The 23,695-nt window shown below is 40.8% G+C and overlaps 4 protein-coding genes across 9 annotated transcripts; 1 reads left to right on the top strand and 3 right to left on the bottom strand.

The window, feature by feature from the left end:
* Positions 1-25: 25 nt before the first annotated feature.
* ugdh (UDP-glucose 6-dehydrogenase) lies at positions 26-7,108 on the bottom strand. Its single transcript, XM_057034974.1, has 20 exons — positions 6,991-7,108; positions 6,744-6,916; positions 6,586-6,643; positions 6,435-6,502; positions 6,073-6,324; positions 5,854-5,940; positions 5,612-5,773; positions 5,398-5,543; positions 4,982-5,114; positions 2,928-3,089; positions 2,605-2,706; positions 2,295-2,495; positions 2,029-2,226; positions 1,784-1,931; positions 1,607-1,701; positions 1,393-1,523; positions 1,019-1,158; positions 818-909; positions 626-736; positions 26-550 (listed from the first exon to the last, which is right to left on the bottom strand). The coding sequence occupies exons 1-20, from the start codon at positions 7,091-7,093 to the stop codon at positions 440-442; spliced, it is 2,673 nt and encodes an 890-aa protein (XP_056890954.1). The 5' UTR covers positions 7,094-7,108; the 3' UTR covers positions 26-439.
* A 2,507-nt stretch (positions 7,109-9,615) lies between these two features.
* On the bottom strand, positions 9,616-13,464 carry map9 (microtubule-associated protein 9). Of its 3 annotated transcripts, XM_057036615.1 has the most exons (14): positions 13,383-13,433; positions 13,118-13,245; positions 12,943-13,033; positions 12,306-12,803; positions 12,059-12,231; positions 11,901-11,958; positions 11,750-11,817; positions 11,578-11,639; positions 11,334-11,496; positions 11,115-11,201; positions 10,873-11,034; positions 10,659-10,804; positions 10,219-10,354; positions 9,616-10,056 (listed from the first exon to the last, which is right to left on the bottom strand). In XM_057036615.1, the coding sequence occupies exons 2-14, from the start codon at positions 13,187-13,189 to the stop codon at positions 9,937-9,939; spliced, it is 1,836 nt and encodes a 611-aa protein (XP_056892595.1). In that variant the 5' UTR covers positions 13,190-13,245; positions 13,383-13,433; the 3' UTR covers positions 9,616-9,936. The 3 variants fall into 3 exon arrangements, with proteins under 3 accessions (XP_056892595.1, XP_056892593.1, XP_056892596.1); XM_057036613.1 differs by having other exon boundaries at positions 13,118-13,463; XM_057036616.1 differs by lacking the exon at positions 11,901-11,958 and having other exon boundaries at positions 11,750-11,820; positions 12,064-12,231; positions 13,118-13,464.
* Positions 13,465-14,640: 1,176 nt separating this feature from the next.
* On the bottom strand, positions 14,641-19,038 carry smim14 (small integral membrane protein 14). 3 transcript variants are annotated; one of them, XM_057036924.1, is made up of 6 exons: positions 18,875-18,984; positions 18,458-18,522; positions 17,763-17,848; positions 16,814-16,862; positions 16,539-16,693; positions 14,641-16,298 (listed from the first exon to the last, which is right to left on the bottom strand). In XM_057036924.1, the coding sequence occupies exons 3-6, from the start codon at positions 17,835-17,837 to the stop codon at positions 16,260-16,262; spliced, it is 318 nt and encodes a 105-aa protein (XP_056892904.1). In that variant the 5' UTR covers positions 17,838-17,848; positions 18,458-18,522; positions 18,875-18,984; the 3' UTR covers positions 14,641-16,259. The 3 variants fall into 3 exon arrangements, with proteins under 3 accessions (XP_056892904.1, XP_056892902.1, XP_056892903.1); XM_057036922.1 differs by lacking the exon at positions 18,458-18,522 and having other exon boundaries at positions 18,875-19,038; XM_057036923.1 differs by lacking the exon at positions 18,458-18,522 and having other exon boundaries at positions 17,763-17,868; positions 18,875-19,028.
* Positions 19,039-19,726: 688 nt separating this feature from the next.
* Positions 19,727-23,670, top strand: ube2kb (ubiquitin-conjugating enzyme E2Kb (UBC1 homolog, yeast)). Of its 2 annotated transcripts, none has more exons than XM_057036920.1 (7): positions 19,727-19,992; positions 20,720-20,813; positions 20,908-20,966; positions 21,200-21,282; positions 21,359-21,458; positions 21,526-21,654; positions 21,961-23,670. In XM_057036920.1, the coding sequence occupies exons 1-7, from the start codon at positions 19,930-19,932 to the stop codon at positions 22,033-22,035; spliced, it is 603 nt and encodes a 200-aa protein (XP_056892900.1). In that variant the 5' UTR covers positions 19,727-19,929; the 3' UTR covers positions 22,036-23,670. The 2 variants fall into 2 exon arrangements, with proteins under 2 accessions (XP_056892900.1, XP_056892899.1); XM_057036919.1 differs by lacking the exon at positions 19,727-19,992 and adding an exon at positions 20,018-20,176.
* The last annotated feature ends 25 nt before the right edge of the window (positions 23,671-23,695 follow it).

The following is a 23,695-nucleotide window of genomic DNA, read 5'->3' as shown; positions in this document are numbered from 1 at the left end:
ATTGCCAGTTTTACTCTTACACTGATTAGGTTTAAGGACATATTTCACCTTTTATTGCATTGGTTTTCATTAAACAATCACTGGTCCAGTGGATGATAACATACGATGATTAAAAATGTATTTAAAATAGTATAAAAAATCTGATTACATAAATACTGTAAGAAAGTACACTGCTAGTGTGTAGTATTTGAAATAGACCAGAACGTACATTCATGTCCACGTGGAATGCTTGACCGATAAACGGTGCTTGTTGCAACATTTGAAAACTAAATTGATAGAACGTTTGGAAAACAATCATAGAATCATTCACAGTTTTGAATTAAATGCTCAATTTCCTCACAATCAACATACTTGGTTGGTCTACATAATAGTTCAGCCGTGCGCATGGAAGATTCCCTTGTGGAATAAAATGCCTGAGAGGAGCGCGCTGTGATGTTTCTCAGGCTTTGCTTTTCTTGGTTGGAGGTTCACTGGGAGGGACGCGGGGGCCCACGGGGGCCGGGTTGTAGGGGATCCGTGCCGGGGTCACTTTCTTTCCAATGGTCTCGATCTGCAGAAGGGAAACAAAGCCGGTGATAAAGGGTGGAGGATGTGTGGCCCATACCTGAGAGACGCGACGCCTCACCTGGAAGCCAATTTCCTGGAGGAGAGGATGCAGGTGGTCGAGCAGCCGGCGGCCATCAAAGATGAACGCCGGCTTCAGCATCTTCTTGTAGATCTTTTCATAATCCAGTTCCTGTGGTGCAAAAACTGGGCGGTGACGCCAAAGTAATGACATTCACCAAATAAAATATCCCAATAAGAGGTGAGGCCGAACCTTAAACATGTCCCACTCTGTGCAGATCACCAGCGCGTGTGCACTCTGACAGGCGTCGTAAGGGTCCGTGGTGACCGTCACCAGCTCCGACACTTGAAAGGGAAAAATGTCAGGAGGTTTTTCAAGGCGCAAATACAACCAGGAGCATTTCCTCCCTGTAATTTCTCGTTGCTCTGCATTTGAGTTCAGACACCAACGCACCTCTTTGTGGGTTGTCCTCAGAGATGTTCGGCTGGGACAGGTCGTAAACTATCTGCTCCTTTACAACTTTGGGGTCATAGATGAAGAGTTTGGCACCTTCATCCAGCAGATATTTAGAAATGTAGATACTAGAAGACTCCCTGGAGTTGCAACACAAAGACACACTCTTCTGTCAGCTCATATTGGGGCCACAGTTCAGCAGTGTGTGGACAGGTGGGGCAAAAGGAATCCAGTATCAGCAAGAATGACTTTGCATGTTTAGCCTGAACAATAATTAATCAGCTTCAGAGGCCTCCAGTGCAAACATCTGGAACAGAAGGCTACTAGAACCACGGAGGGGAGAGGAATGAATAATGACCCAAAATGAGACTAACCTTGTGTCACCTGTGTCTTTTTTGAAGGAGAAGCCCAGAAGGGCAATCTTTTTCCCTGTGACAGTGTTGAAGAGACAATCAATAATCCTGCAGGCAAACCGCCTCCTCTGGTACTCATTCATATCTATCACCTGAACAAAGGAAAGGTGGAGAATGGAGTGAATGCAGCACTGGTTCTGGTAACAGAAGACAGGTCCACTCTGCAGTGTCTCACCTGCTGCCAGTAGGAGGCCACCTCGGGCAGGTTGAGGGCTTCACAAAGGTAGACTAAATTCAGCACATCCTTCTGGAAGCAGCTTCCACCAAAACCTGAGCGGGAAGACGGATCAACTCAGAAGGTTCTGACAGTACCAGTTACCCCTAGCTCACACCTTTCCCAGGTTTTCCTCACCTACGCTGGCTTTAAGAAACTTGCTGCCTATTCTCTGGTCCATCCCAATGGCCTTGGCCACCTCCTCCACATCAGCCCCTGTGGCCTCACACAGAGCGCTGATGCTGTTGATGCTGCTGATTCGCTGTGCCAGGAAAGCATTGGCTGTCTAAACACACACACACACACACACACACACACACAGTTTGGTTTCAGCTCCTTTGGTGGAAGTGTGATGTGATCCTGGATAACAGTGAAGGTCTCACCAGTTTGGAAAGCTCTGATGACCACGTGTTGGTGGTGATGATTCGCTCTTTGGGGACCCAGTGCTCGTAGACGGCGCACAACGCTCTGATCGCCGCTTGCCCTTCAGTCGTCTCATCTCCACCGATCAGGACTCGGTCTGGCTCTTTCAGGTCTTTGACCGCTGTTCCCTCTGCAAGGAACTCTGGGTTGGACAGAACCTAAAGCCACAGGATGAGTTTAAAAAGGATCATACAGCTATAACTACTTGTGCTGTAATCAGGCCTACATGTAAATTGAGGCTGGGCTTCGTGTTGGCATCAAATATCCGCCGAATGCTCTCAGCAGCTCTGACTGGGACCGTGCTCTTCTCTGTGACGATCTTATAGCCATCAGACACCTCCACGATCCGTCGAGCACACGCCTCAATGAACTTCAGGTCGGCAGCGCGACCCTTCCCCATCCCGTAGGTCTTTGTTGGGGTGTTGACCTGTGGGGGTTACGAATTGCTTTGTGTATTAGTTTTTTAATGCAGTAAAACACCCATAAATATTGAGCTGGTTCGTTCGAAGGTGCTCTGAAGGAAGTGGTGGACTCACAGAGATGAAGACCAGGTCTGCATCCCTGATGGCTGAGTCTATGTCCGTAGAGAAAAACAAATTGGTGTTTCTGCATGATTCAACAACCTCTTTCAGGCCTGGCTGGGGTGGGGAAGACATGGAAAATGAGACAAGGAGGGTGTGTCAGTCCAAGAAACACCACATAATGGGTGAAAAATTAGTCCTGAGGGACGTGCGTAGTGAGCCTGCCCTTTACGCCAGTCACAATGACGCAACTCCTCCAGGCCCACAGTGTTACAACACTAACCGACATTACAGCCTTACGTGTTTGTGTTCAGGGGGGTGGGGGGTGAAGGAAATACCTCATATATGGGAAGAGTTTCTGAATTCCAGGCTTTGATGCGAGACTCGTTGACGTCCACAACAGTCACTGTGATTTCTGGACACATCTGAGCGATCACGCTACACGTGGGCCCTCCCACATACCCGGCGCCAATGCAGCATATTCTCTTGATCTGAACCATCTGAAAATACAGAAGAAGGTTAAGAAAATGACAAATGATGGGACTGTGACCGGACATAATCTAGATTACCTTAACCCTAGATACGTCTCCACTGAGCTAGGGCTACTCATTAACCGGCAATGATGATTATCTTGCCAGAAGCTAATAACTCTGTTTACCATCCATCCATTACCCATTTTCTACCACTTTAGCCCTGAACGTGGGAGGCTGGAGGTAATTAATGCCACCTGCCCTCAAACCGAAGTGATTTACACTGTTACTTTACTTGAACAACAGATTGTCTATCTGGACCTGAGAAAGAAACTTTCAAGATATCCATCAGAATAAAGACTATCCATCAAATTGTATTTTAATGCAAAATACATTTAAACAGACACCATATTAATGATGGTTATGGCCAATATATTGATATAGTATGATACGATATCTGGTCAGGAATGATTATTATAGTAGTTTAAAGCACTTCCTTTTGGATAATTACATTCCTAATGTTAATAAAGAGCAGAGACAAACAAAGATGAAACCTGTAGCAAACTTAATGACTACTGAGATTGATGAAAGTTTAATTTTAAAACCAGTGTCAAAAAGTCCAAATCTTCGACGAAAGCGCTTCGTAGTATCGAAATCTTTTCTACATTCTTTAGTTTTTGTTCTTTAAATCTGCTAAGTCTGTCAGAAATGCGAGTCACAGCTCAGATTTTTGCACCGTTATTTCCCCTGCTGGGAATAAAGAAGCTTTCATCGCAGCTCCGCCACGTCCACCAGAAACTCTGATGCATCTCCAACATCTCACCTATGTCTCTTTAACCCGCAGCACGTTTCACTCGCTAAAATCGGATTCGGCGTCAAAGGCACCACAACCAATCGATTATCGATACACAGCCTTTAGGCGCAGGACACAAATGAATGGCTGTCTGCGAGCAGCAGCTAGTTAGCTTAGCAACCGTTCACCAGAACACTTCACCTCTGCCAACTCGACAATCACCGAACTTCAGGAAGACGAAGATTAATTTAGCTTCTCTGGAGGCTTCTGGACCAGCAGATGTCGGTTTCGCGTTTTACAGCTTCCTGCTCTGTTCTTCTGGATAAAAACACTGAAATCACGCCGGAGTGGCTCCGATCATCTGTGACACTAGTCGGACTCTTCAGCTGTATTTAAACTATGGTCAGAAGGAAAAGGTGGAACCTTTTTTACCTCCAGTGGCCCAAACTCACGCTTCCGGTATGAGCTTTTCAGAATAAAACAAAAGCGCGTCTTCGACATCACCCTTTTAGAATAAACGTCTTTATAAAAGAAAAAAATCTTTTTAAATTTTAATTTCATTATTCAATGAACGATGTGTGTATGATAACAACCAAATACTGACATTTACTACACGAATGATTTTTGTTTTAATGTAGCAACCTTAAATAATTCTAACATCTGTCTGAAAAAATGTTTGTAATAAATAGTACAAAATTATAAACTCTTACGATTCTTATAAATACTACGAATCCAGTACTCACTGGTAAAAAAGATACCTTTTGAGAAAGTTCGGATTTCAGGTTTGGAACTTACAGAATTGAAATCACTGAAAGTTTAACATCTTATGATTGGAATCTAGTTGTAATTGCAAAGTAGTAAACATTGTAGTAGAAATCGTAGCAAAAGAAAAATTCCCATTTGTTAAGCAATAATCGATCAATAATAGTTTTTATTTTCGGTTGGAGATAGTTTTGCTTGGAGGGCTCCAAGGTGGATTCGCATTTCGTTTTGTTGTCTCTCTTTCTAGATATTTCCGCGTCTGGTGGAAAATATAAAAAATAAATAAGTCAAAAACTAAGGGAAATAGAAAATACTATTTGAATTTGTAGAAAATTAAACGTAAATACAATTGACTGGGAGGACTCACCAGCCAATTTTCAAACACTTCTATGGCCATTTTGTTTCTCTCTTCTTTTAAATGGCGCTCCTCCTCCGCTTTATTTTTTAAGGATTGATGCTCTTTTTTGAGTCTTTCATTAACCTTTCTTTTCATTTCAGACCTTCGGCAGAAAGAAGGGAAGAAGACAAAATAGTAGTAAAAAACAATAAATGAGACATTGTCCAACATCTTGTTTTGGCCGCTATCTACTGTAGTGAACACAAATGGTATAGCTCCATGTCGCAGACATTTACCTGAATGTGCAGGATTTTAATAGAATATAAGAATATTTTTTGTGAAAACTATGAATAAAGATGTAAGCAGTCTACAAATCAAGCTACTTTTATAGCTTCAGTTGTGAAGCATTCAATTAAAATAAAACTAAGTTGTGATTTTATACTCACCAGGAGGTAAAAGCGTATTTGCTGTCTTTCCTTCTGTCCTCCTCATTTTCCTGCTTTTGTAACTGACTTTTCCTTTCAACTTCCCTTTGTTTTCTTAACTTTTCTTTGAGTTTTTGATCATGCTCAAATTTCCACTTTTCATACACCTGGAACAGTTAAAGGAGATAAACACCACATCACCTATAACAAACAGGCTGTTTCTCTGTCTGGGTACCTGTTTTGCAGATTGCTTTCTTTCTTCCTTCTCTTTGAGGTCTCTTTGTTCCTTTCTCATTTTAGCTTGCTTTTCTCTGGCTTTCACCTCAAGATTCTCTGATTTACATTTTCTCCAAGCCTCATAACCTGCAGCTACAGCTTTCTTCTGGTCCTCTTGCTCCTGTATTTATTTTAAGATAACAAGTTTGAATATGGTGCTAGTGACAGTTTGATGCTCTGGAACTGAACTCAAAACATCACCTTTTCCTTTTTGTCTCTTGTGATTTCCTCTTTCTTCTTCAGCAACAGTGTCTCTTTCATTGCTTCCTTTTTCTCCTGAAGCCATTTCTGTTTCAGCAGTTGCTCATTAGTTGTCTGTGCCGCTTTTACTCACATAAACTTTGAACATTACAAACAATAAAAAGGAAAACGTGCACTGACATCTCTCTCGAGGAAGAAGGCCCTGGTAAACACACTGACCTGGTAAACGACAGCTCGGAGAGAATTCACAGTTTGTGGTTGAGATCCATCTACGCAGACTTTATGATCCAGAAGTTTACAGGTCCCCAAATACTTTGATTCCACTGTCTTGTACAACAGTTTCTGAGATGTCTGAGTGGTCTTTGAGCAATTCCTCGATGTTCTACACATCACACCAACATCTTTATACCTGCTATCGCCCGTCTTTGTAGTGAGGTGAGAGAGGTGATCTAACTGTGCCACGGGATAATGCTGAAAGGAAACATTAAACACACTCATTGTGATGAAAAACCATCAAAGCAGGTTCTACATATGATTGGATTTACTAACAGACCCACAGCAGCAGATATGAAATGACTTACATTCTCTTCAAATGCTCCAGAGTCTTTGCTGTCTGGGTTGTTGTTGTTGTTATCAGACACAAAGTTATCTGAAATAGGAGATTAGAAAAAAGGAATAAGAAACTAAGACTGCACAAACCCAGGTGAAGGTGCACAAGATGAAAGTTATGACCTCTGAGCTGCCACTGCTCACTGTTGCTGCATGAATTCATTCGCTCTTCTTCTGCCCACTGCATCAGGAAACACCAGAAAGACAGGCCCAGGAAGGACATACTTCTCAATATACAGCAAGATCCAAGCAGACTAACATGTGAACCAAAAGGTTCTTACAGCTGGGTCGCTTGATGTGTCGGTGTAGAGAGGAATGGATATAGAAGAGGTCTGGGGTCTGCTAAACTCCTGAGACTGTGCATCTTCTTCCACTTTATCAACAGTCTGCAATTTCTTTCCAAATGTCCGTTGTCTTGGTTTAGGCTTTGGTGGCTCCTTCTGAGCGAGATCATCTGAGTAATAACAGTTAAGAAACATCATGTAACCGGGCCTCTGAGCCGCGAAGATGACAATAACGTAAACACACCTGCTAAGGCCAAAGCTCTGAGGTCAGCTGTTGATAACTGTGGCGTCTGGCAACTTTCTTGTAGAACACAACTGCTCCTCTCTTCAGGGTCTGGGGGCTCCATCTCACTGTTAACCAGTGGCAAAGCTACAATTATGTCTTCTTTGGGGTCTGATGATGATATACTTGTATCCAGAGTTGCCAATTGAGGGCGAGCAGATGCTCTCTTCTTATTTATGAACGTAGCATCTCTGTCTCCATCATCATTTGAGTCTTGTAAAGAAAACAAATGATTGAATTTCTTCTGTTGGTGGACAGAAGAATGGACTGGATGATGTTCATGTGAGTCTGAGTCTTTGACGCCTTCTGAGTCAGAGCCAATTGAAAATGTATCCATGAATGAAACTCTCTTCATCCTGCCAGCTTGACCTCTGTCATCAAAAGGTTCTTTGTCAGCAACATTATTTCTATTATTTCTGTCCTCAAATGTACCGGACATCTTTTGTCTTGACTTCAGGAAGGGTAAAAAATCTGTGTAAAGGTCAAAGAAACACACATGAGCGAAATACACAATGTAAACAACAACCCCAAAGCAACATATCAACAATCAATAAAGCCATTAAAGGGTTTTTCCATCTCACCATCTTCTGCCTCGCTGAAGTCATCATAATACGAATTTTGGTCCATTTCTGTGTCTTTTGATCTGGTGGAGACCGCAGCTTTGAGTTCATCCTAAAACAAGATATTCACATCAAAAGGACCCTTGATCAGCAAACACTTCTCTTTCATAGTGATACCAAAGAGTAAAGATCACACCTGAAATGTTGTCCTCTTTGCTGTTTTCAGGTGTTTTGTCCTTTAAGTAACAATTAAAGACAAGTTATTAGAGTCACCTAGACGTCAGACTAGACACCCCCCCCATTTGGTCCTCATACATGTTCGTCCCCCTCTCCCATGTTTCCGTGTCCCAGTTCTGGCCCTCTACATCAGGGAGCACCCCCAGGATGCCCCCCCTACACACACACTAACAGCAAAGCGCCAACCAGAAGCGAGCCTCTCCGCCCAATGATTAAAGCTCAGAATCCACAGTTCTAAGTGGTGAAGAGTTCTTTCAGCAAACAACTGCACTATAGAATGTTTACGTTCAGGAACTCCTCATTTATTTTCTTTATCTGAGCCATAAAGTATTTGTTGAGGAACTTGGGAAACGCCCTGACTGAGGAACCCATTCTGCGCATTTTCAAGAAAGCCTCCCTCTTTTCCTCCGTCACATGCACCACATCTACCACCCGCCACTCATGCAGAGGTGAACGGCAGCTGACAACATCTTACCTCGCTGGTTATAGTTTCTGACTGAAGCCATAAAAATGGGCAGCATGAACAGTTGTTGCATAGTTTCCTGCTTCAAATCAAAGCTCCTTTGACCTATTTATCATCGAAAGGTCACGTTTTAAAACTTCTTTGATCCTTTGTTGGTTTTTTTTGGTTTTAAATCCTGTTCCTGAATGGTGAGACAGTTTTGACGTGTTTGAAGGAGAGTTCATCCTCAGGTCCTCTTATGAGTCGGTTTTTGGAACTGTATATTTTAGTGGCTTTCTCCACCTTGTGGTCAGTAGATCCTTTTCCATAATCATGTTTCTGTGAGTGTAACCACCTTCTCCATCACCAAGTCACAGGAAAACATCCCCACACCTATTAGAAAATGTATAATGATATTTAATAGAGTAAGGGTCACTGATATTTAATGGCTATATTTTATTCAACAAAAAGAGCAGTGTTTGTGATATTTGCAGCTTCTGATTCAAACCTCATCCACTCATTAAATGGAGGATTGAGCAAAATGATCAGCTGATCAGCTGGGCGTCAGCTGAGCCGGACCTCAGCACTCAGGCGATTCGGTGATCGGAACTTTGGACAGGACCCAAGGGAAAACAAGACTGAACAAAGTTGTCAAACTCCAGGAAACAAACTCTCTCATCTGGGTGGAGGCAATAAGTCAAACAAGGGAGGACAGAACCAGGCAAAAATCCATGAAGTCCAAAATGCCAAATCAAGTAAAACAGGAAAATGCTTCAACACAAGAGCAACAACAGCACCGCAGCAGAAAAGAGGAAGGGGTGTGGCTTAAATAGGTGGAAAGGTAAGGCGATACAGGTGAAAATTGTCAACTACTTAAAAAGGTGAAAACGAACAAGACTGAAAATGAGGAAAGGGATCTATCAAAATAGAACAGGAAGCAGACAATAACAAAATAAAATAGGCATAACAGGATGTAAGATTTTTGCTGTGGCTGCAAGAGATTATGATTATAGTCAAAGTGTAGAGCTTGCTAGAAGTTTAAAATGGATCAATGGTATTTTTCTTATTTACAGATTATTTCATGTTTACAAAAAAAAGAGACAGAAGAGTCAACTGGATCATAGTCCTGTGAATTCAAGGCGTCTCCCCCCACGTTGCATGTCCAACTTTAAAGCTCTGACACAGAAAACAGGATTGGGACGTTTTTGCAGCCTGGAAGTTAATTATGTAGAAATGGACATTATGGCAGCCACTAATGACAGCAGCGCTCATTAAGATCATGAAGTCTCTCTGCACCTAAGTAGACAGTCTTAATTCTTCTGTCATGAGAAACATCACACGCCAACATTTCTGCAAAAAATAATTTAATGTGACAGTACTTTTAAATTATACATGATAAAAATTGGGTAAACAAAATACCATTCAAGCCAAATGTGGAGCTTGTAAAATTGAGCAGCCATGACATAAAAAACCTACTAGTTCTTATAAAGAAGCATGATTTGAGAACTTGCAGATTTCAGGTTTGGAACTTGAACACAAATGACCGACTGTGAATTGTAATTTGACTAATAGAAAAATGGAAAACTGCAGATTTGCAACAAGTTGTAGCCAAAGAAAAATTCTAATTTGTTCAGCAGTATTTGAAACACCTGTATTAAACTCTAATTCTTATTTTCGAAATGGTATCGTTTTATTTGGTGGATTCCAGGGTGGAGGTGGACTTTCTCGCAGTATTGTTTGGATTCGCATTTCTTCTCGTTGTCTTTTATCCTCGAGAAATTTCCGTGTCTGGCAGAAAATTTGAGAAAAATCAGAATGTAATGAATTAGAGAATAAAATTTATATTTTTAAAAAATTGTCAGTAGCAAATCAAAAACATTTGGAACCATAAACAGGTTCAACAACAAAGAACAACACACACTAATGGCCCAAATGACTGGGAGGACTCACCAGCCAGTTTTCATATGCTTCTAAGGCCATTTGGTCTCTCTCTTCTTTTAGATATCGCTCCTCCTCTGCTTTGTTCTTTAGACATTTACTCTCTGTTGTGACTTTTTCATGAATTACATTTTTTTTCTTTTCAGACCTTCAGCAGAAAGAACAAAGGAGAACAAAATAATAGTAATGAGACAATGTCCAACATCCTGTTTCGGCTGCCACCGAATTGGCACGTTTGACATGGTGGATGTCAGAGACATTTATTTATTTACGGTAATGTGAAGCTTTATTTTTTAAACATTTCGAATGAAATAAAATATGAATCCGTGTAAAAATAAAAATAAAAACATGATGCAAATGGGAGATGTTCAGTCTACAAATCAAGCTACTTTTATAGCTTCAGTTGTGAAGTATTCAATTAAAATAAAATTAAGTTGTGATTTTATACTCACCAGGAGGTAAAAGCGTATTTGCTGTCTTTCCTTCTGTCCTCCTCATTTTCCTGCTTTTGTGACTGACTTTTCCTTTCAACTTCCCTTTGTTTTCTTAACTTTTCTTTGAGTTTTTGATCATGCTCAGATTTCCACTTTTCATACACCTGGAACAGTTAAAGGAGATAAACACCACATCACCTATAACAAACAGGCTGTTTCTCTGTCTGGGTACCTGTTTTGCAGATTGCTTTCTTTCTTCCTTCTCTTTGAGGTCTCTTTGCTCCTTTCTCATTTTAGCTTGCTTTTCTCTGGCTTTCACCTCAAGATTCTCTGATTTACATTTTCTCCAAGCCTCATAAGCTGCAACTGCAGCTTCCTTCTGGTCTTCTTGCTCCTGTATTTATTTTAAGATAACAAGTTTGAATATGGTGCTAGTGACAGTTTGATGCTCTGGAACTGAACTCAAAACATCACCTTTTCCTTTTTGTCTCTTGTGATTTCCTCTTTCTTCTTCAGCAACATTGTCTCTTTCATTGCTTCCTTTTTCTCCTGAAGCCATTTCTGTTTCAGCAGTTGCTCATTAGTTGTCTGTGCCACTTTTACTCACATAAACTTTGAACATTACAAACAATAAAAAGGAAAACGTGCACTGACATCTCTCTCGAGGAAGAAGGCCCTGGTAAACACACTGACCTGGTAAACGACAGCTCGGAGAGAATTCACAGTTTGTGGTTGAGATCCATCTACGCAGACTTTATGATCCAGAAGTTTACAGGTCCCCAAATACTTTGATTCCACTGTCTTGTACAACAGTCTCTGAGATTTCTGAGTGGTCTTTGAGCAATTCCTCGATGTTCTACACATAACACCAATGTCTTTACACCATATTTCCAGAAAAAATGATCAAGTTAATTGTGGCTAGGAACTACTTACATACCTGCTATCGTCTGTCTTTGTAGTGAGGTGAGAGAGGTGATCTAACTGTGCCACGGGATAATGCTGAAAGGAAACATTAAACACACTCATTGTGATGAAAAACCATCAAAGCAGGTTCTACATATGATTGGATTTACTAACAGACCCACAGCAGCAGATATGAAATGACTTACATTCTCTTCAAATGCTCCAGAGTCTTTGCTGTCTGGGTTGTTGTTGTTGTTATCAGACACAAAGTTATCTGAAATAGGAGATTAGAAAAAAGGAATAAGAAACTAAGACTGCACAAACCCAGGTGAAGGTGCACAAGATGAAAGTTATGACCTCTGAGCTGCCACTGCTCACTGTTGCTGCATGAATTCATTCGCTCTTCTTCTGCCCACTGCATCAGGAAACACCAGAAAGACAGGCCCAGGAAGGACATACTTCTCAATATACAGCAAGATCCAAGCAGACTAACATGTGAACCAAAAGGTTCTTACAGCTGGGTCGCTTGATGTGTCGGTGTAGAGAGGAATGGATATAGAAGAGGTCTGGGGTCTGCTAAACTCCTGAGACTCTGCATCTTCTTCCACTTTATCAACAGTCTGCAATTTCTTTCCAAATGTCCGTTGTCTTGGTTTAGGCTTTGGTGGCTCCTTCTGAGCGAGATCATCTGAGTAATAACAGTTAAGAAACATCATGTAACCGGGCCTCTGAGCCGCGAAGATGACAATAACGTAAACACACCTGCTAAGGCCAAAGCTCTGAGGTCAGCTGTTGATAACTGTGGCGTCTGGCAGCTTTCTTGTAGAACACAACTGCTCCTCTCTTCAGGGTCTGGGGGCTCCGTCTCACTGTTAACCAGTGGCAAAGCTACAATTATGTCTTCTTTGGGGTCTGATGATGATATACTTGCATCAAGAGTTGCCAATTGAGGGCGAGCAGATGCTCCTTTCTCATTTATGAACGTAGCATCTCTGTCATCATTATTTGAGTCTTGTAAAGAAAACAAATGATTGAATTTCTTCTGTTGGTGGACAGAAGAATGGACTGGATGATGTTCATGTGAGTCTGAGTCTTTGACACCTTCTGAGTCAGAGCCAATTGAAAATGTATCCATGAATGAAACTCTCTTCATCCTGCCAGCTTGACCTCTGTCATCAAAAGGTTCTTTGTCAGCAACATTATTTCTATCCTCAAATGTACCAGTCTTCTTTTGTCTTGACTTCAGGAAGTGTAAAAAATCTGTGCAAAGGTCAAAGAAACACACAATAATATGATTGCAGATTGTTGACGTCTTATGAGCGAAATACACAATGAAAACAACAATCCCAAAGCAACAAATCAACAATCAATACAGCCATTAAAGGTTTTTCCATCTCACCATCTTCTGCCTCGCTGAAGTCATCAGAATAGGAATATTGGTCCATTTCTGTGTCTCTTGATCTGGCGGAGACCGCAGCTTTGAGTTCATCCTAAAACAAGATATTCACATCAAAAGGACCCTTGATCAGCAAACACTTCTCTTTCATAGTGATACCAAAGAATAAAGACCACACCTGAAATGTTGTCCTCTTTGCTGTTTTCGGCCGTGTCGTATAATTCAAAGTGCTAATTTCCTGGTTTGTCATGCTGAAATCTAAAGTTTATTCCAAGTTTACTGATATTAGCATGTTAGCATGTCGGTCTGTGGGTAACATTAAAGGCCAGATTATTATAGTTACTCAGCCGTGAATAAAAGCAGAATCACTACAGTGATACATAAACTAGTAAATCGTCACATAATATTATTAGTAAATTAAGAATACATCGTGGAAAACCTACAGGAGTGCTACGGAACGAAAAGCACAGCACTGTGCGAAGAACGGACTCTATCGGTAACCAAGGGAAACCCCAGCGCGCTGTCCAGGGTATCAAATGAAACGCACTGTTGTTTTTGACTCCCAGTAAGAAACCTCACGATTGGTTGTCCGCAAAGATGCTGGATGACGTACTCGCCTAATTATTAGTAATTTGCATGACAGTGAATAATACTGTGGGAGACACAAACACTAAATAAAAAACATCAGAAATATGTTGAGCACTGCAAGAGGAAGTTGTTATTGTCATTAAAACGTTTATCACCTCTTAATATAACTTTATTATTAATTCCTTGTCTAGAACTACTTTGTCTGTCGTTTATTGTCAAAAAAAATTAAAGATTTATTCATTTAGATGTTTGGGAGTTACAAATTTGATCCAATTATTAATAATCCATTTGATTGTATTATTAATTATTATTTATTAACTTTTTTCATACCTATATATATATATATATTTACAATTTTTATACAGACGATAATAAATTAACTTACATTAAATGAATCACAAAGAGATCAGGGAAAGAAAACTGTGAGCAGCAGTTTCTTTTCCTCCACACACCGGTTCTGTGCATGGCTTCCTGAACTGGGTCAGCAACTGTGGAAGCAGACCAAACAAGCCAGCTGCTGATGCACCAAAAAGCTGCATTGGGCAAAAACCTTATCAGGCAGCTTGTGCTCATTGCAAGCCTCACCAGACAGCGTCAGACCATGTCAGATATACACGACCGAGATAAGGGGCTTTGATTCACTCAATGTCCACGTTTACTTTTACTTGTGTCTGAATTGTCTCACAACTTCAGCTTGAGTGTGATAAGGACAATACAAACAGCAGCTAAAGGGTCCGAAAATGTGGCAATATCAGCTGCATCCCTGAACTCCCAAATCCCACGATATTTACAAAAATTTTAATCCACTTACCGGTTCTAAGATGGAGGACATACCATTGTTCGACAATATGGTCACTTTCTGGGTAGACCAGGTTGTTTGTAATAAATCTACAAACACCCATGACAGAAGTAATCTTTATTTTAAAGGAGTCCATGAGAGATAGATAAAAAGCCTTCTTCAGAAGGTAATGTGCAAATATCAATACAGACAAGATTAATGCAGTGTGTGGAGTAAATCGCGGAAAATATTATACATTTATAAAATTAGAAGAGCCACAACCAAATGAATGCAGCTATGAAAGTAAAGTGTGTAATAAAAACCAGACAGTGAGACATACTTGACTCTTTTTATTGTTTTTGTTACAGGAAAAGTGCATAGTTAAAGCCCTTTTGTGTCTTTTATTAACAAGGTCTACAGTCATACCAGACTTAATCTCACAGGGGTCCAGCACAGAACAAAACTGTTACACATTTGCTTAACTTATTCCTTCCATAAGTGCCTTCATGGCCATTTCTATGGGAATCAAACCAGAAAGTTGAACCACACCCAACATAGAAATGAATCAGCTACTCAAATATGTGGGGATGTACTAGGGAAGTTAAGTTTTCAGCCTCTTCGTTCATCACATCATGTGTTTATGATCTACTTTGGATGATGTGAGGAAAACACTGAGGCTGTTAATGCAGGATTATCAACCGCTGGGACATTGTACACAGTCCAGCTTTACACAGCATGACCCGTGCACTGTGGATCTCACATTTACATCCATGGGCATGAAACACTAATAAACAATTAACAGACGCTATGATTTTATTATTTTTACTATTATAATTATGATTATTGTTGTTATTACTAAATTGTTTTTATTACTACAAACATACTACTCCCATTAGATTTAGAGAAAAAGAAAAAAAATGTTTCAAGTCTTTGAATCAGACAACTCTGCTGCATTTTGGACTTTATAACATTCTGGTGTGTATAAACTGTATATACATTAGGAATTTATTATTAAAATACAAAAATGGTCAGTATGGAACAGGAAAATGTCAAGAAGAAGAGTTTGGTGGCATGTAAGATTATATTCCAGGTAATATCAAGACTCATTAAATACCAAAACAAAAAAAAACATGTTATTGATTCCATGTTTAATGATCATATGTTTAACATACGTTAACTATATTTAACTGTTAAGTTGTCATGACACCATAACTGGCACTAGAGATCTGAGGTGAAGACCGTGGAACATTAACATTAACATATGTGGTACCTGCCAACCAGTGCACATTTTAACCCACACCTATGTGATGCATTCCTTCATGTTGACTTTCTCTCTGGACATTGTAAACCTGATCTGGGATCAGAGGAATCGATGTTGTTGTCATCACATAGATTAATCCCATAGTGACATGAATACGCCTCTTCGTAACACAGGGTCTATAATATTTTCTTTACTTCAACTTTAACTTTGGAGTATCAGTTGATCAATAATTTTCTTTTAATTCAAAACTAAAATTCTCATTCATCTAAGCTGATTATTTATGGCATGAGACATGTTGAAAATACAACACAAATAGGTCTCAGAAAACCAACTTCTTGCCTCTGAACAGAACCGCAGATGGATTCACTCCAAATCACAATAAGCCGAGAGCCACTTTGACATCAAGTGGTAAAATATGATATCCACGACAGAAAATGAGGGTTCTGTTTCATTCAAGTCAAACTTTCAGCCGCTGCTGCTGCTGCACACTTTGTTCCAATAATAAGATTGATTAATATCAATAAAAGATGTGTTACCTGCTATTTTGAGCCAGAGTGGATGCAGGAAACATGGTGTATGGAAAAAGAGGGAAGAAGACAGGAGAAATCTGAGAGGAGGCCAACAGAAACATGCCACAAGGGTCACAGCTACTATCCAAATATGCAGTTCCAGGCAGAGAATGTGGCTCCGCTGCTAATCAATAGGTGGCGCTGGTGGGTCTCTTCTATGGCTCTGTCGGGAGAGACAAGACAACATCATTATCATGTAAACTAAAGACAAACCCATAATTGTGGTTTTATAGATTCTTGGAAAACTACAACACAGGTTCAACATATCATTTATTATTATTATTACCTAATTACTTTGAGCAAAAAACAATACTGATGATAAATAACCTTCACGGCCTATGTCTGTAATGATATTGGATGATATTGTGTCTCTGCGAGCAGAGCTCCTGCAGCTAATACAAACATTAGAGGGTCCAGGAGCTTTGTCTGTAGGATGTGGCCCTCTGAGACTTGTTGGGCGAAAAAGAAATAGGAGCAGGGCCAGAACCATCCACCCCAACACCATCATGGGAAGGGTCAGATCGCCAGTGTCACCTGCGGGACCCCCAGGACCCGGTACTGCAATCGCACATAGGTTTCATGTCACAGATTGTAGTCAGCCCCAATGTTTGTAGTTAAGTTAAGAAAATTACACGAAACACAACAAAAAGGGAAGCGGAGTGTTGCAGCTGTACATACATTCCTGAGGACAACCTGTGTCTGTGCAGTAGGTCTGAGACTGTCTAAGCTGAAAAACAAAATAATAACAATTAATACTGATTTTTTTACACATGCTGGATGTATTTAATGAGCCCTGTATTAGGCTCTTGTAATTGTCCTGGCCTTGACCTGAGGCCCCATCAATGCTTTATATTCCTGTCTCACAAAATGCATGAAACTGAATTCTGCAAGACATTATTACTTGTGAGGACACAACCAGATGCATTTGCTAATAACAGATGATGCTACAACTTACTTGTTGAGTTTAACGTAAAATTGAGAAAAACAGTTCAACAGATTCATTCTTCGTTCCTCCCTCTTTTTATGTGGTTAGAACTCTTCTGACCCGAGTACACACTTCACAAGGCTATAACATTGATTGGCTAATATGTATTGCCATATTAAGCAATAAAATGCAAAACAAACAATTTTTTAGATTTCTTAAAAGCTCTTTTACTTGACAGCGACTGCTTTACAAATCATATACTGGCTCAGCCGACAACCAATCACATCTCGCCACGCAAGTTGATCCTGAAAATCAGGTCATCAAGAATCTGACACACAATAATTCATGTAATATAGGACTTTTGCCCTCATTTTGACTCTACCTCCTCCAGAAAATAACTTTTTCCTGGTAAATCTGACAACACAAAGTGCAACATGGTAGATTTTTATGGACGACTAAAGACAAACACTCAACAGGATCCAGGATGTGTTCGTACACAGTCGGTCCTACTGAGAGACCTCTTATAAGGAAAATCTCAGGCTTACTGCACTTGCTATTTGCTTTCTTAATAAGCTTTGCTTTCCACAATTCCAAAGGAGATATTTCTACTTTAAACTGTGTAAGCAGAATACAGCCATTAAAAACAGTTTACTACTTTCCATTTCAATTAACCAGTTTGAGCCTCTGAGTTCCATATCTTACCAGATCGAGGAGACGCCTCATAGCATATTCATGGCTGCAGACACACTCGCAAGGGTCAAAGCCACCTTCTGCCATTTTTACGCGACCTTGAAACGATAGAAAAGTGCTGTAAGAAATGCGGATGCATGTGAACAAGTGAAAAAAGGCAACCTGTTGTCAGTGTTTTGTACATAGATACACCCACAAGAAAGGGAGGGGACTTAACATAAGAACAGTCAGCAGTGTCAAATATGCAAAACTGGAGAAGAGATGTCAATTCAGGATTTAATTTTATACCCTCCAAAATAATGTGTAATATAAACCTGTCTGTAAAATAATTAAATTATTGACAATTGTTCAAATTACATAAAGAAACAGATGCCATAAATCTGGAACATTAAATTATTGACAATTGTTCAAATTACATAAAGAAACAGATGCCATAAATCTGGAATATTAAATTATTGACAATTGTTCAAATTACATAAAGAAACAGATGCCATAAATCTGGAATATTTACAAATAATGAGTTTTATTGAATTTGTCTCATGTAGACTTTTCTCCAAGTGTATTTTAACAATTTGGTTTTGCATGAAAGAAATAGTACAGCTATAAAGAAGAGAATAAAGAAGTATTCCCCTCAACTGTTTCCGGTTATTATATTACAGAACTTTTACTGATAACATCAAACCAGACACCGAGGTTTAAATACTGACATTCATTTCTTGAATTTCCGTCTTTTTGCACATTACCATAAACAGACTTTGGTAATGGACGGTTTCTAAGTGACAAGCAATACATATTTAACCAGCTTTATAGGCATCGAAAATGGAAAAGTGATTTTTTTAAAAAATCGGTTTCAGCATTCTCTTCAACATAACAGGATACGTTTGCTTTTCCCCTCAGGAGATTTCCTGTAAATTTCGGGCTTTAATCGAATAAAACACGACCATTTCAAAAGCCGCTAAACAGCAGCTTTCAGCACTTTCAAATCTCACAGTTGAACTCTGGAACTAATCGCTAATGTCGGAGATGCTTTGAGGCACCAAACCGACCAACCCCGATCTTTGTCCATAACGATCGTTTGAGTAAAACCAGACGTGGCAGAAGCCCTCAGTAAAGACCAGACCCACCTAGCTTTACAGATGATTAAAATGATGTTTGTGAGGCCTTGGCTGCACCGTCAATGCACCGCTTTTTCTCCGCTCCACCGCTCCACTTCCGCCCTCAGACGCAACAAACGAGCAGCTGTTTTGTCTGATACACGTGAGCGACGCTGCTATTCGTCGTGACTGATATCCGGGAACCCACCGGGGTGTTCATCGCAAATTCTGATTGGTCCAAACTGCTGTAGGCGGGACTAGTGGGCGGTCCAGTGTGATAGTAAACAAACAATCTGTCATCAGCTGGACTCAATCCCAACTTCTGCTTGTATAACTAAAATAGCACACACATATTGAGCTGATGAATATTTGGTCTTAAAAGTCAGCTGTATTGTTTATTACATATCGTCAAACTGTCTCACAGTACAGCGTAATTTTTGCAAACTTATTTTTTTTACTGATTCCGTTTGTACACAAAGACCAACTGTTTTGTGCCGGTTGATAACATCTAACCATGGAGCACATAAAATGCAAAGTTATTTTTCCCTATTTTGTGATACAAACATTTTCCTGCCTTATAATAACTCGCATTTCACATTCCCACTTCTGATAAGAGACAATGCTCGGATCTAAATAAAAATCTATTGGCACTGTTAGATCAAGATAAAATATGATTGTTGAAAACTTTTACCAACAGCAAAAGGATCAACAAATCCAGTTTAGTGAATTCTGACGCCTACAGTCGGCTGTTTTATGATCAAGGATGTATTTTGTTTGCTTGACCTTTACACCCATGTAAATATGAACCAAAGAAATGAGGGAAAATCCAAGGATTTTTCTTTTCAACGCGAACCACTAATTATGGAAAAGTTCCAGTAGCTGCTCCATTGAAACGGCCATTTGGGTGCATGTTCTGGGCTTGTTAAAGTTGTTAACACGGTGAGCTGCCTCAGAAGTGAAGAGAAGCAGCTGGACGGGTAAAGTGAAAGGAGCTGGAGTCTCCACACACGGAGCACACAGGGGCCCCGGGTCTTCCTTGCAGGCAGAGGCAGCAGCAGCAGCAGCAGCAGCAGAGCAGCAAAGCCATGGCCAACATCGCGGTCCAGCGGATCAAGCGGGAGTTTAAAGAAGTTATCAAGAGCGAAGAGGTGCGGTAATGTTAGAACCCTTAGGCGGAAGGCAAAGCGGCTGTAGATGTTTTGGCTGAGACCCAAATTACCTCTGCTAACGTCGGAATTCAACGCCGCGTCTGTCGGTTGGGCCTGGGCAGGAGAACTTTCCTTAGCTTTAGCCCGGTATCGGGTCGGGCAAGCAGCCCTCCTGTCGCGGCAGGTGCGTGTTAAGGAAACACCGTGGATTCATTTTGGCCAACTCCGAGGCCCTCTCGGATCATCCAACAATGCCACACTAAACCGAAACCGCTCGGAGTTTAACGAGCCTCTTCTGTGAAGTCTTTCTTTTGTTCACTGTAAAAGAGTCACGGGGAGTTTGTTTTAATGGGTTTTAGCTCAATAAAAGTTGGGTTCTTTTGACATGTCACCCACAGTTAGCATTAGCTTGTATTGTAATGCTAGGTCGGTATCGTTCTGGAGTTGAGCAAGTGGGTTCAACCTTCCTCATCTGACCGTTTTAGCGCCGGTATTTGGTGCAAACTGTGCTGTTATTAACAGCCCAGCAGAATCACGGCTAGCTTAGCGCGGCTAAACCAGCTGCTGAGTGTTTTAAGGGCTTTTCCAGCAACCCACTGACTTTATTTCCTCAACAAAGTAAAAGAAACAGGGCAAAGAAAATATATATCTTGTTCCCCCATTAATTGTTTCTTATTTTCTTGATAACGATAAAAGACACTAATCCTATCCATTGTTGTGTGCCCAGACAATAAAAAACCAGATAAAAGTAGAATTGGTCGGCGACAACTTCACCGAGCTGCGGGGTGAGATAGCTGGACCACCAGACACTCCATATGAAGGTATTCTCCCACCTCCATGATCGCTATTCTGCACAACATCAGTGATCAGATCACGTTGTTCGCAGTATTAAATCATTCACTGTATTCTTCAAAGGTGGCAAATATCATCTAGAAATTAAAATTCCAGAAACCTACCCTTTTAACCCCCCTAAGGTAAGATGTTTGGTGTCTCCCGTATTTACTCTGCATTCTGTGCTTCTCTGATTCTAGAATGGGATTTCTTGCACAAATTCTTCTTGTTAGCATGACAAGTGTTGTTTCCTGCCCTTAGTTCAGAATCCACATCATCACTATGGCCTTTATTGTGTCTGATCTATCAGGTCTGATCTGTCCATGTGTGTCCTCTCTCAAACAATTATGAGTTGGTCTTTTTTTTCCCCCCTTAGGTGCGTTTTATCACAAAAATCTGGCATCCTAATATAAGTTCTGTGACAGGAGCGATATGTCTGGACATTTTGAAAGATCAGTGGTGAGTGAGAAGCATCTGAATGCATGAGCAGTTCTATTAATGCTGTCGGCATAACGTCTGGACCTGTGTCACTCAGGGCAGCTGCGATGACCCTGCGAACGGTCTTGTTGTCACTACAGGCTCTTCTGGCTGCAGCAGAACCAGATGATCCACAGGACGCTGTCGTAGCAAACCAGGTAAGCACGTTTGTGCTTTGATATGTTATTGCGCTGTACTTACCACGCTCCCTCTCTGCTTCTTCAGTACAAACAGAACCCAGAAATGTTCAAACAGACCGCTCGGCTTTGGTCTCACATCTACGCAGACGCCCCCATCTCGAGTCCCGACTACACACGCAAAATCGACAAATTGTGTGCGATGGGCTTCGATAAGGTCAGAACTCTTCAGGAGAATATGTCAGTGATGGTTTGCGTGGAAAATCTGTAGAAATGTAGTTGGCACAACAGGTTCCATTTCCTAATTATAGAAAATATATAATCTAATATATGAGTAAATAAATCCTGTTTTGTTGAATTATTCAAGTCTTAGTTTTACTAGAATGTTGGAGAGTTGTGACAGAACATATAGATGAAAGTAAAAACATTAATGTTACACATGTGATGCCGTTTGTCTCAAATCATTTATGGATCAGGACATCTTCTGTCTACTGTCCCTCCCTCCCTGCCTTCCTGCCTGCAGAATGCAGTAATAGCGGCCTTATCGTCAAAATCCTGGGACGTTGAAACGGCGACAGAGCTGCTCCTCAGTAACTGAACCCCCTCCGGGTGTCCAGGATCACATCCTCCCTTCATCAGGCTTTACCCGCATCTCCCCAGCGCTCTTCCACCACTGTCTGAGCCGTCATCCAGCCTCACCGTTGCTACAGACTTGACAGCAGTCCATCTGCCTTCAATAGTCGGTCTTCGCTTCCATCAGGGTAACCTGTCCAGGGTGTCTCGGTCCTGCATTTGTCTTCCGTAGTCCTACGAAGACTGAAATTTACAAAAAAAAACAGTGGTTCAATCCTGGCGGATTACCCAGGAGGCTTTGCTCTCACAGCTGGTGTTGGTGGTTGTTCGGACCTTTGAACAGGTTCATCTTTGATGGACATTTATCACTGTAATGTCTCCTGGACTAAACGAACATGACTGAAGGAGGATCCGCAGGAGCAACATGAATTGTTTTCTTCTGAGCAGTTATAAATGCTTCATTCATGTGCAGATGTTTGAATGTGCATGTTTTTTTTTCCTCTTTAGAATTGTAAAAGAAAATATTTTCACAGATGCACGAAAGGAAAAAAACAAGAGGTATCTGTAAATAGATGTGTGTACATTTGAAAATACAATGGAATATACACGCCATTCTGAAACAAATTATTTTAAATATCAACTATGCTGAGTTTACAGTGACATTGTGAGAACTAAGCTTCTGTGACCCAACAGAAACTTCTGAATATGCTGGATTTATTTTATTTTTTTTCTTTAGTGTGTTGTCTAGGAGGTGGAACAGCCACACTTCTGGGCCGTTGGCCAGCTCAGGGCCTCAGAACACCCCTGTTTTCCATCACCGCTGTCTAACCTTTGGTCTTTCGTTGTCCTCATGCACAACATTTAATATTGCCTTGTTTTATTTGGCCAAATGCAGGTTGACGGGTCACCCGGTAACCTGTCAGAGATGCGGGACGATCCTGAGCAGTGATTGTAGGGAACCAAAGTTTTTTGCTCAATGTGGTGAGTGGTTCTGCTGTGACCATGAGACAGCTCCAAGGAGAAACAGGATTCTGAAAGCCATTCATATTTTTAAAGCTGCATTTAAAAATATATTGTTCATCATGGCCTCCATCATGGGTTCAAAGTAATCATTCAGGCCCTACATGCTGAAACTTGTTGAGATGCTTCAGATAAATAAAATCCTCATGGAGGTTTGTGAATGATGTCTTAAGCACAGCAAGTGGCTTGAAATCTGCGGTAGACAGCAGGTTTTCATGCTTTTTAAGGTATCCAGAATAAAATGCTCATCGCAGGTGAATCCTCACTTGAAACCTTTAATGGCTTCACGCTCGGTTTTGTTGTGGTGAGCCTCTCCAGAGTGAACCATCTCCAACCAGAGCCAAAAACAAGTTTCTGATCAGGGGTCAGCCACACGACAGCTACATCATCTGTAAATAGTTTAGTTCTTGACAAAGAGTTATCCTACCGGTAGAGTGCAACATTGATGGCTGGATCTATATTTTTTGAGAGAAGAGACCCCCTCGGTGTTGTACGAAGAATTGAGAGCAGGGCTGGTGCATCTCATGTTCTCCATTTTTTGTTTATCCTCCTTGGTTTCCTGAAGGGGCTTCGGCAGTAACCACAGCATGGGTATTTATTGTGACAGTGTTATTCCCATTTGATTAAAAAAGAGATCAACCATTTTCTTCTTTGTTTGGTTGCAC

The sequence above is a fragment of the Takifugu flavidus genome, chromosome 6 (assembly GCF_003711565.1).
Source record: "Takifugu flavidus isolate HTHZ2018 chromosome 6, ASM371156v2, whole genome shotgun sequence".
Classification (NCBI taxonomy): domain Eukaryota; kingdom Metazoa; phylum Chordata; class Actinopteri; order Tetraodontiformes; family Tetraodontidae; genus Takifugu; species Takifugu flavidus.
The sequence above is the reverse complement of the archived record's forward strand: the minus strand, read 5'-3'. Positions and strand labels throughout refer to the sequence as shown.